At 48.0% G+C, this 11,733-nt stretch overlaps 2 protein-coding genes and 1 long non-coding RNA gene across 8 annotated transcripts in view; 2 read left to right on the top strand and 1 right to left on the bottom strand.

Moving 5' to 3' along the window:
* Positions 1 to 727: 727 nt before the first annotated feature.
* CNPY2 (canopy FGF signaling regulator 2) lies at positions 728 to 4,188 on the top strand. 5 transcript variants are annotated; one of them, XM_085024445.1, is made up of 7 exons: positions 1,020 to 1,248; positions 1,428 to 1,550; positions 1,850 to 1,962; positions 2,107 to 2,222; positions 3,069 to 3,272; positions 3,430 to 3,526; positions 4,008 to 4,181. In XM_085024445.1, the coding sequence occupies exons 3-7, from the start codon at positions 1,875 to 1,877 to the stop codon at positions 4,049 to 4,051; spliced, it is 549 nt and encodes a 182-aa protein (XP_084880571.1). In that variant the 5' UTR covers positions 1,020 to 1,248; positions 1,428 to 1,550; positions 1,850 to 1,874; the 3' UTR covers positions 4,052 to 4,181.
* A 1,620-nt stretch (positions 4,189 to 5,808) lies between these two features.
* On the bottom strand, positions 5,809 to 11,412 carry LOC146403277 (uncharacterized). The gene is made up of 2 exons (XR_014803388.1): positions 8,233 to 11,412; positions 5,809 to 7,762 (listed from the first exon to the last, which is right to left on the bottom strand). It is a non-coding gene; the product is annotated as an uncharacterized LOC146403277 (long non-coding RNA).
* Positions 11,109 to 11,733, top strand: part of CS (citrate synthase) — a 30,482-nt gene continuing 29,857 nt past the window's right edge. Inside the window, exon 1 of one of the 2 annotated variants that reach the window (XM_021091145.2) lies at positions 11,109 to 11,330. Coding sequence is in view for 1 of the 2 variants with exons in the window: in NM_214276.1 (NP_999441.1) it covers positions 11,289 to 11,330 (42 nt within the window). In the remaining variant the exon portion in view is untranslated. 2 annotated transcript variants of the gene reach the window in all.

The raw sequence follows: 11,733 nt of genomic DNA, 5'->3' as shown, positions 1-11,733 counted from the left end.
GTGGTGTAGGTGGCAGACGCGGCTCGGATCCCATGTTGCTGTGGCTCTGGCATAGGCTGGCAGCTACAGCTCCGATTGGACCCCTAGCCTGGGAACCTCCACATGCCGCAGGAGCGGCCCAAGAAATGGCAAAAAGACAAGAAAAAAGAAAAAACTAAGGCTTTCAAATTCCCACCTAGAAGTGAAGATAAAGCTCTAGAGTCCAAAATTAAGAATATTGGGAGTTCCCATTGTGGCTCAGAGGTAACGAACCCAACTAGGATCCATGAGGATGCATGTTTGATCCCTAGTTTCGCTCAGTGGGTTAAGGATCCAGCGTTGCCATGAACTGTGGTGTAGGTTGTAGACGTGGTTCCAATTCTGAGTTGCCATGGCTGTGGTGTAAACCAGCAGCTGAAGCTCCAGTTCAACCCCTAGCTTGGGAACTTCCATATGCCACAGATGCAGCCCTAAAAGCAAAAAAAAAAAAAAAAAATCTTAGAAAAAATTAAGGATATTGGAGGAGTATAATTAGGTCTATATGGGCAGTGTTTGGTCTTTGCTGTGGCTGCCCAGCACCCTAAGGTTGGGTTCTTTTAAGAGGTGCATTATGATTTCCCTATTAAATGTATGAAAGGGAATTTGGAGAACCTTACAAACTACAGGTCCCAGGATATCTGATCTTTGGCTACCAGCAAAGAGCCTGTGTGGTGCCGCGGTGCTTCCTGGGAGATGCAGTTTCCCGGGCATTGAAACCTGGGCTTCTTACTAGCTAGCAGCGCACCTTTCTTTTTGAAGGCTCGAACCCATCTAGACTGCCATGCGCGAGCCTGAGGGCCTCGGTGCACCACGTCGGGCTCTGTCCTTGCTTCTAGCCACTCCTATTCCTCGGCTGACCCCTGGTGGTCACGTGGAACTGCTCGCCACGCAAGTCTGGGTCCTGCAATCCGCTGGGGTCCTCGCTGCCTGAGAGCCGCTCCTACGCTGCCTGTTCGCGCGAGAGTTTGGAGGGGCGGGTTTGGGGTCGGTCTCTAGGGTGGGATTCTTACCGCAGCGCATCTGGGCCCTGATTAGGCAGGCGTCCACTTAGGGTCGGAAAAGCTGGCTCAGGCAGTCGCTGGGGCACCCCGTGTCTAGAAAGTGCAGGAGCGCTCTGGAGAAGCCTGGACAGCCCCGCGCTCCCGCAGCCAGGTGCTAGGTTTGAGAGCAAAAGTGAGAGTCCGGCTGTATTCCAGCGCCTGGGCCACCGCGGCGGCCCTGGGAGCAGAGGTGGGACGGACGCGAGTGGCAGTGAGGGTCGGGGTTGGACTGGAGCGAAAGCAATGGCGGGGTCTTTAGAAAGGGGGCTGGTCCGTACAGGGAATAGTCTATAGGCTGGAGGTGGGATGCAGCAGTCTTTGATGCTGGCTTCAAATAGGCCCTAGTTATTGAATGCTTTTTCTTGCCAGCCAGCCACCTCGCTACCTCCTGGCCAGAATCAGCTACTCCTTGCCAGCAGCTCCTCTGCTTGTCGTCCTTGCCTGATCGCCAGCCACAGACCCATAGCCGTCATCCACATAGCCCTATGAATCGTAGGCAGCCGAAGCTTAAGTACCAACATCTAAGGCCTCACTTGCCCACGTAGTGTCTGGGGCTAAGCCCCAAGTCCCGAGTTTGCGCTCTTTACCCACCGCCCCCGGGGATTCCGGTTGCTCGAACGCCGGAACAGAGGAGCTCCTTTGTGTCCGGGCCATTTCCTGGAAAGTGGAGCCAGATCACACTGAGCCCTTTGTAGGCCTTGGGAGGGGAGGTGGGGGGGGGGGGTGGTCGGAGGACGGGGAGAAATGGAGCTGTCTCCTCACACCTATGCTTTATTCCATTCCAAACCCAGGTGGAGCAACCCCATTGCGCTAAAGATGAAAGGCTGGGGTTGGCTGGCCCTGCTTCTAGGGGCCCTGCTGGGAACTGCCTGGGCTCGAAGGAGCCAAGATCTACACTGTGGAGGTAAAGGCACAAAAGAAGAAATGGGAGGAAGGGAGGTGGGGATGATAGAGCCTTGGGAGGGCAAGGAATCCAAGGCCCGAGAAAAGGATGAGTGGAAATCCCTGGGTTGATTCCTTTCTCCCCCTCTCCCTCCACTTGCACCAGCTTGCAGGGCTCTGGTGGATGAACTAGAGTGGGAAATTGCTCAGGTGGATCCCAAGAAGACCATTCAGATGGGCTCTTTCCGAATCAATCCAGATGGCAGCCAGTCAGTGGTGGAGGTAACTGTGACTATTCCCCCGAATAAAATAACTCACTCTAACTTTGAAGGAGAAACTCAACTAATTAAGAAGGACCATAGTTTGATAGAAATGAAGAAAACATTGACCCACAGAGGCATCTAAAAGATTGGGCTGTCTCATTTGGAGGAGGTTGAAGGTTTATACCCTTATGCATTTGCCTCCTGGCTCCAAACCTAATAATTTTTTTTTGGTATAGAAGTTTTAGCAGAGAGGGAACCTTGACCAACCCCCTTCTCCACATCCTTAATCTTTATGACTTGTGTTTTTACTATGGCAGCATACATAAAAACATTTGGGGGGGGCGGGGAAACTTATCCTTATATTTAGGAAATTTACTTTAGTTGAAATATAACACACAGACACAAAGCTGTATCTAGTGAGCACTTGAGAAAGGTTAAGGTCATGAATGCTTGTGAAATGCTTTAACAGTTGTTATCCTCAAAGCCTATGCTACCTCTCAGTGTTCTTTCTTAAGGGTAGGTATTAGTCTCATTTTCATACAAAAAAGAAAGTCAGTACCTTACAGCCCTAAGAATTAAAGGAATTCAAAGGAAGAGAACGTGTAGTTAATTAGGGTTAGTCAAAGAGGTTGTTTTATAATTTGGAGCTAATGACACCTATGTTACGTTTTAGGCTTGTATAATGAGGTAAAATAGTTTCACATATTTGAAAATACTTTGGAACTGTACAAATCATACTGTTTTTAAATTAGGACAGCCTTTTTAGAATAGATTGGTTGGGCTAGATTTGGAAGGAAAAGTAAGGACACAAATTACTAATGTACAGAGGTAGAAGAATGTGACCCAAGGCTGAGGACATTTCTAGGTGCCTTATGCTCGCTCAGAGGCCCACCTCACAGAGCTGCTAGAGGAGGTATGTGACCGGATGAAGGAGTATGGGGAACAGATTGATCCTTCCACCCACCGCAAGAACTACGTGCGTGTAGTGGGCCGGAATGGAGAGTCCAATGAACTGGACCTACAGGGCATCCGAATTGATTCAGACATCAGCGGCACCCTCAAGTTCGCGGTGAGCTATGGGAGTGGGTATCGGGTTCTTAGAAATTAGGGGAGTTACTGGAGAGCCCAAGTGGAAAGCTGGGTTAATGCCCTTGTCCTTTTCGGAGGTGGAGACCAGAGGCTTTCTTTGCTGTCCTCTCTCATTCATTTCTCCCTTGGGTTGACAGTGTGAGAGCATTGTGGAGGAATATGAGGATGAACTCATTGAATTCTTTTCCCGTGAGGCTGACAACGTTAAAGACAAACTTTGTAGTAAGCGAACAGGTAAGCTACACCCACTTTATCTCCTGTCCTCACAGCCCTCTGGAACCTTCTCCATCCTCCAATGTTAGATCAAGAGTTGGCTTCCATTACTTATGGCGTTAGGACTTGGGTTGTTCCTCTCCATTCTCTCTTCCTGTCAGCTTTGACTGTTTGTGCCTTTCTCACCTGATCTACAGGTGAGAGGATAGTGGGACTGTTCTGTCATTTAAAGCATATGCTCTGAAAAATGGTGGTTGGTGTGCGTCAGTTTGTTTGAGGGTATTTTCTTCCTTTTCTTTTTTGGCTGCACCCACAGCATATAGAAGTTCCTGGGCCAGGAATCAAATCTGAGCAGCAACTGAGACCAATGCCACAGCTGTAGCAACATCAGATCCTTAACATGCTGTGCCACAGCAGGAACTCCTGGGGGTATTTTCTTGTTAGTGGCATATATTGATATGAGAGTGGTATTTTCTTTGAAACTGTTATGTGCTATTTGCAGATCTGTGTGACCATGCCCTGCACATATCGCATGATGAGCTATGAACCACTGGAGCGACCCACATTGACAGGCTTGATGGATCACCCCCAGGAGGGGAAGAGGGTGGCAATGCCTTTTATATTATGTTTTTACTGAAATGAACTGAAAAAAAAAAAAAAAGAAAAGAAACCAGAAGTATGAACTGTGTTGTCTTTTCATGCCCAGAATCAGCCCTTACATTATGCTCGAAAATAGAAGATTCCAGACAGGAAAAAAAGGGAAAGAAAAGCTTTGAGAATGGTCAGTCGTAAAGGTAGGAGGAGCCTGAAGCTTTCATTCTTTTTTAGAGTCTAATTAAAAGTGTGGTATAGGCTGGCAGCTGTAGCTCTGATTCAACTCCTAGCCTGGGAACCTCCATATGTCAAGGATGCGGCCCTAAAAGGCAAAAAAAAAAAAGGAAAGACAAAAACAAGAAAAGCTGTATCAGAGTTCCCCTTGTGGTTCAGTGGTAGCAAATCCAGCTAGTATCCATGAGGATTCAGGTTCGATCCCTGGTCTCACTCAGTGAATTAAATATCTAGCATTGCCATGAGCTGTGGTATAGGTCACATAAGAGGCTTGGATCCTGAGTTGCTGTGGCTGTGGCTGGCAGCTGTAGCTCCAGTTCAGCTCGTAGCCTGGGAACTTCCATATCACACGTGTGGCCCTAAAAACCAAAAAAAAAAAAAAAAGAGAGAGCGAAATGCTGTATATTGTCAAATCAGTTTTCTAGTCCAGCTGTTACTAACTTTTTACTTCCATGATGCATGTGAATAATGTTCACGTTTCATAGCCCTGTGGGTATACCCAGGATTCTGTCCTTTACCTGCTTAGTGCCTAAAAAGTTTACTCTCCCACCAGAAAGCTTATTAGAAATGTAAATGAGAGTTCTCTTACAGGGAACCTGAAACTGTTTTTAAAATTTGCAAAAAAAAAAAAACCAAGTTATTTACAAGTGTTTTATTTTTTTGGCCACGCCTATGGCATGGGGAAATTCCTGGGCCAGGGATCTAACCCACCTTCAGCAGTGACCCAAGCCACAGCAGTGACAATACCAGATCCTTAACCCCTAGGCCACCAGGGAACTCCTACATAAATGATAAATAAAACATTTAATATTAATAACAATTTTTTTTTTTTTTTTTTTTAGGGCTGCATCCATAGCATATGGAGGTTCCCAGGCTAGGGGTCCAATTGGAGCTGTAGCCACTAGCCTTTGCCACAGCAACGCCAGATCTGAGCCACGTCTGCGACCTATACCACAGCTCACAGCAACACCGGATCCTTAACCCACTGAGCAAGGCCAGGGATCGAACCCACAACCTCATGGTTCCTAGTCGGATTTGAGCATGATGGGAACGCCAAGATTTTTTTTTTCCTTTGCCCAAAACTGTCTGAGTTTCTATTCAGCACTGGTGAACAGAGGCCAAGTTTCAGCAACAAGTCCAAGAGTCTTTGCCACTGGGATGCAGGCATGTGTCTTCCATAGAGAAGAGTGGATAATGTCATCCTTGACATGATCTTCAGAAGGTCAGGAGGATATACTTTGCATATATTTTAGTTCGTATTACAGGTTAGCACAAGGAACCCATGAACTTAATTGAAACCTTTCTGGAGGCTCACTGTAACAAATTATTCTATCCCAATAGTTGGTAGAGCCTATCTGGTTACACCTTAACTTTCAGATGCCTTCTAAATAAGCTTATCAGTAAAATGTTAGAATTTAAAGAAACATTCCCGTGACTGGGAGGTTTTTTTTGTTTGTTTTTTTTGGGGGGGGGGGTATTGTGTTTTAGGGCCGCACTTGTGGCATATGGAGGTTCCCAGGCTAGGGGTTGAACTGGAGCTACAGCTGTCGGCCTACACCACAGCCACATCAGATCCAAGCCATGTCTGCGACCTACACTACAGCTCACAGCAATGCCAGATCCTTAACCCACTGAATGATGCCAGGGATTGAACTTGCAACCTCATGGTTACTAGTTAGATGTGCTTCCGCTGCACCACGATGGGAACGCCCCCCAATGACTGTTAAATGAGATCCAGGTGTCACAGGAAAATTGTGTATGTGAAAATGCAGCCCTTTAAAAAATAAGTTTTAGAGGATTTTTTGCTTTTGTAAAAAGGATTCAGAGCAGAAACAAGATTCCTTTAAATACAGGGCAGAGATGAACAGCAAGGGAAAAAGAAATAGTATATGTTAAGTAGCCATAACAAGCACAACACATACTTATTTAATCTTTACAGCTTTAAAAAATACCACATGTTGGAGTTCCCGTCGTGGCACAGTGGTTAACAAATCTGATTAGGAGCCATGAGGTTGCGGGTTCCACCCCTGGCCTTGCTCAGTGGGTTAAGGATCTGGTGTTGCCGTGAGCTGTGGTGTAGGTCACACACAGCTCAGATCCCGCCTTGCTGTGGCTCTGGCATAGACCGAGGTCTACAGCTCCAATTAGACCCCTAGCCTGGGAATCTCTGTATGCCATGGGAAGCGGCCCTAGAAAAGGAAAAAAAAAAAAAAAGACACACACACACACACACACACACACACACACACACACACACACACACACACACACACACACACACACACACACACACACACACACACACACACACACACACACACACACACACACACACACACACACTACTAGATGTTACTCCCAATTACGGATGAAGAAACCAAGCTCAAGGGTGGGCAGGGGAGCCAAAGCTTCATCTTATCCCTAGACCAGTGGAGTCTCCAGGTAGTTCCCAGAGGCTATATAAAATGGTACTTTGTTTGAAAATTACCTTCAAGTTTGAACACATGCCCCTCTGAGTCTAAAAATATACAGTGAAAAAGCACTATATCCTCTTTTCAGCCATTTTTCCAGACTGATTATTCTTTTTTTTTCTTTTAGGGCTCTACCTGCAACATATGGAAGTTCTGGGGCTAGGGGTCGAATCAGAGCTGCAGTTACCAGCCTGTGCCACAGCCACAGCAACTCAGGATCCTTAACCCACTGAGTGGGGCCAGATATCAAACCTGTATCTTCGTGGATACTAATCAGGTTTCTAACCCATTGAGCCACAGTGGGAACTCCTAACTATCCCTTTTAAGAAGCAATTTCTGCCTGCCTGGTCATTTTATTTTATTTTATATTGCTTTTTAGGACTGCACCCATGACATATGGAGGTTCCCAGGCTAGGGGTCTAATCAGAGCTGTAGCTGGTGGCCTTTGCCACAGCAACCTGGGATCCAAGCCACGTCTTCGATCCTAACCACAGCTCACGGCAACACTGGATCCTTAAGCCACTGAGAGAGACCAGGGATCGAACCCACATTCTCATGGTTCCTAGTTGGATTCCTTTCCACTGTGCCACAATGGGACCTCCCTCCCCACCCCGGTCATTTTAGATGCTAAATGTTTGTCTCTCCTACATTTATTACCTGTTTTTTGGAAGGGTCATCATTCATCATGTATTTCAGGAATGAGTGTACAAAGGTTTGACAGGATGAATAAGACTATAATTCCTTATCTTTTAAAATATCTTTAAATATAGCAACACACAGAGCTAATGTGCCCAAGAAACAACAATAACTCAAAGTCCCCTTCCTGAATTGCAGCTGACAGTTTATAGTCATCACCATATAGATAATACACCTTAGAAGTTAAAACAGGAGTTTCCATCATGGCGCAGTGGAAACGAATCCAACTAGGAACCATGAGGATGCAGGTTCAATCCCTGGCCTTTCTCAGTGGGTTAAGGATCCAGCATTGCTGTGAGTTGTGGTATAGGTCCAGATGCAGCTTGGATCCTACTTTGCTGTGGCTGTGGTGTAGGCTGGACGGCTACAGCTCCGAATAGACCCCTAGCCTTGGAACCTCCATATGCCACGGGTTCAGCCCTAAAAAAAAAAGAAGTTAAAACACAATTTCTGGACTGAGGCCAACCTAGGTCTGAATTCAAGCAATGCCAATTACAAGCTACAGTCCTGAGCAGGACACTTTTTTTTTTTTGGCTTTTTGGGGCTGCACCTGCGGCATATGGAGTTTCCTAGGCTAGGGGTTGAATCAGAGCTGCAGCCACCGTCCTGTGCCACAGCCATAGCAACTCAGGATCTGAGCCTTGTCTGTGACCTACACCACAGCTCACAGCAATGCTGGATCCTTAATCCTCTGAGCAAGGCCAGGGATCGAACCTTCATCCTCATGGATACTTACTTGTTGGGTTCCTTATTGGCTGAGCCACACGGGGAACTCCCTGAGCAGGATACTTTAAACCTTGGTTTCCTCCTCTGTAGAGATATTACTGTTACCTACCTTCCTTAGAGTTGTGAGGATTAACTCACGTAATGTGTGTACCACATTTACCTACTATCTGGAAATAGTAAATATTCAATGCCTTTTAGTTATTACCCTTTAAATAAAGGAATTTGGTTTACTGATGCGAGTTTAAGTTTAGGCTGCATTCTCCTGTTTATCCTTGGCCACCAGGGGGCACCATTGCCTCTGTCCATTTTTAAGAGGTCATTTCAAGGTCAAGATGACCTCAATCCTCAGCCCTCTCCCCTTTGCTCGCTCCAGTTCTCAGGCACTTAGTTGTATTTAGACCTAGGGCTAATTTGGCTGCTTTATTCATGCTAATCCTTCTCCCTTAACTTTCCCCCTGACCTCCCCAGGTCCCAGTCATGGTCAAGGAAAGACTCTAAGCCAGCTCCTGGGAGATACCATTTAGTCCTTTTGAACTCCCTGGTCTTTCCCATTGGCCTTATAGCAGTGGATATCAGGACTGAACAACTTCAAAACAAATCATAAAGTCCTCATGACACAGGCTTCAGGACACTGTAAACATTATGGTTCCCCACCCTTCCTCCAAATGCCAGCGCTCCAAACTAAGTTACCCTTATGGTCACTCAATAATTATCCCTTTGGTAGCCTCATCCTGAGAATGCCTCCTGTTCTCTTGGAGCACTGGCGTTCAGTCCTCTAGTATGCTGGCTAGTCTCTGTGGATAATTAACCAGAGAGAAGAAACCAGGTCAGACTCTTCCAGAGTTAGGAGGAAAACTTCTGTGAGATGCTAAATTGGGAGCAGATATTGATCAGTGGAGCTTTGAAGTCACCGAATTGATAGCTGAGGTCAGTCCTCTGAGGCACTGCTGGGCTCTTCTTTATGAAGTTCTTTGCTAAGACCTACCTCACCTCCAAGCCAGAGGTGCATTGGTTGGTAGGTGTAACGCTGAGTACCAGGAAACTTGGGAAGAGAAAATGGCATTCTTTCTCTTTTTTCCAAGTCCAAGCTATAAACGAGGTTCTTTATAAACTGGGTCTATCTAAACCTGGCTTAGATGGTACTGAGACCTCTGAACTTTGATACTGCTGTGTGAGGAGATAAAAGAACTGTTCACTTGGGGCTGGGGTTTGTAGATAAAGTGCCTTAGTCCTTGGGTCAGTTCCCCCCTGCCCTCAGGTCAATGACAATGAAAGGCCTGGGGAGGTAGAAAGGTCCTAAGTTCTTGTCTACCGAGAGGAATTAGTTAAGAATGATATGAAAGCAGTTTCCATCGTGGCGCAGTGGAAAAGAATCTGACTAGAAACCATGAAGTTGTGGATTCAATCCCTAGCCTTGCTCAGTGGATTAAGGATCTGGCATTGCCCTGAACTGTGGTATAGGTCACATATGTGGCTGGGATCCCGTGTCATGTGGCTGTGGCATAGGCTGGCGGCTCTAGCTCTGATTCAACCACAGACCTGGAAACCTCCGTATGCCTCGGGTGTAGCTCTAAAAAGCAGAGGAAGAAAAAGATAATGAAAGGTCATTTTAGTGCTATGGTTCATTTATAACGGTCTCTGGGGAGCATGATAAAAAGTGTATAGAAGACAGCCAAATAGGTGTAAAGGTCCGGAGGTCCTATGGGAGTGACAGCAGTGATGTGACAAAAAGGGAGGTGATGAAGTTCCATTGTGGCACAGCAGAATAAAGATCCAGTTTGTCACTGCTGTGGCACGTGTTCATCCCTGGCCCAGGAAATCAGGCTGCAGGCCTTGGCCAAAGGGGGGGGGGTGAGGTGATTTTTGTTGCGGGTTGGTTTTTGACGCCTCAACTTTTTTTTTTATAGTCACACCTGTGGGTTATGGAAGTTCCTGGGCTAGGGGTGGAATCAGAACTGCAGCTGCTGGCCACAGCAATGTTGGATCTGAGCTTCTCTCATCTGTGAACTTCCCCACAGCTTGAGGCAGTGCCAGATCCTTAACCCACTGAGCGAGCCGGGGATAAACCTGCATCCTCATGGACACTATGTCAGGTTCTTAACCCACTGAGCTACAGTGGGAACTCCAAGCTCATCTTTCAGCTAGATAGATGTGGGGTGGACTGGCTGTGTGGGGTTATGTGACTGGAGTGGCACTGAAACTAATGATCTGTACCCAGAGGGCCTGACCTGCACCGGAAGCCTTCATATTAAGGGGGCCTAGTAAGATTTGGATTTCTTGGCACTAGACACAAAACTGAGAGTCCGCAAAAACCACTGGATATTCAGGGACCTACCTCAGCTTTCCTTCTCCACATTCTGGGGTCTGTTGGTATCTACAATGCCATGGCTTCCGCTTGCCTCAAATGACCTCCACCAAGTAGCTAACTCTAACATCACTGCCTCTGTCCACATTGTATCACCTCTATGGCCATTAAGTCATTGACCAAAGACACTGTTCAAGATAGCATGCCAAAGAAGTAGGACCACTTGCATTGATAGTGTATTAAGGGGTTGACTTCCGAGGACCTTTAAAAATCGAAGTCCTTAGCGCTTTTTCACTAAAAGCCATCTCAGAATTAACCCCAACTGTGGATAAGGGTTAAGGAGAAAGCCTAAGAAGGAAGTTAACTGGGTTCTCAGGCACATACTTAGCCACCTATACGCTTCCCCCCGCCCTTACACCCTTAATTAGCCTACCTCGGACGGTCCAATCCTCCCCATCACAACTGCTGTCAACGGCTTAGGGCCCGCCCCCCACGCAGGCCGGACCAATGGCCGAGCCCGGAGCAAGCCCTTGAGAGGGGGCGGGAGCGGGTTCCGGGCGGTAGGCGGGGCTTCCTTGAGGACCCCGGGCTGGGCGCCGCCGCCGGCTCGTCTACCCTTTCCCTCAGCAGCCTCCTTTCAACCTTGTCCCCCCCCCAAGCCAGCGCGGCTTCTGGGGCAGCGGCGGCGGCAGCTCCCGTTCCTGCCGCATTTCTCTTCCCTCCTTCCCTCCCCGCCAGATCTCCGAATTCGCCTGCCATGGCCTTACTCACTGCGGCCGCCCGGCTCTTCGGAGCCAAGGTGAGTAACTAAGGGAGGGAGCGCGCCGTCCTGGGGTGGGGCTGAGGAGACTGCAGGCCCTCAAGCTCCGGGGTCTCCCTCCCCTACCCAGACGCACTCCAGCGCGTCTTAAAGGCACCCTGCGCTTGGCTGGCCGCCAGCCCTGCCTGGAGCTCCCAGGGCCATGTGCTTCGCTGGCCTTCCGGCCCCTGGGGTGAAAGGAGTGCTACTCGCCCGGCTTGCGGTCTTGGGTGGGTGGGGAGGCCGGACCCTACTGTCACCTCGCATGTCTGGAGCGGCGGGGTCGGGGGTGCGGGCGGATGCTTGGCCTTGGAAAAAGGAGCCGCTAATGCAGAACATAGGTGTTGTGTTCCATTGGAGTTAGGAAAAGAGCCTGTTTGGAGGAGGGGGCGGGGTAAGACAA

This window comes from Sus scrofa, chromosome 5, assembly GCF_054392235.1.
Source record: "Sus scrofa isolate SSC_HxYL_T2T_F1_AM1 chromosome 5, Sscrofa_HxYL_maternal_Yorkshire_Landrace_v2.0, whole genome shotgun sequence".
NCBI classification, from domain to species: domain Eukaryota; kingdom Metazoa; phylum Chordata; class Mammalia; order Artiodactyla; family Suidae; genus Sus; species Sus scrofa.
This window is presented reverse-complemented; position numbering and strand designations above follow the sequence as displayed.

Bases quoted from the DNA above. Each gene is read 5' to 3' on its own strand.
- CNPY2 (XM_005655586.4), top strand. From the start codon at position 1,875: ATGAAAGGCTGGGGTTGGCTGGCCCTGCTTCTAGGGGCCCTGCTGGGA. The intron at 3,273-3,429 runs GTGAGCTATGGG...TTGGGTTGACAG, and splicing joins GCGGCACCCTCAAGTTCGCG to TGTGAGAGCATTGTGGAGGA. The intron at 3,527-4,007 runs GTAAGCTACACC...TGCTATTTGCAG, and splicing joins ACTTTGTAGTAAGCGAACAG to ATCTGTGTGACCATGCCCTG.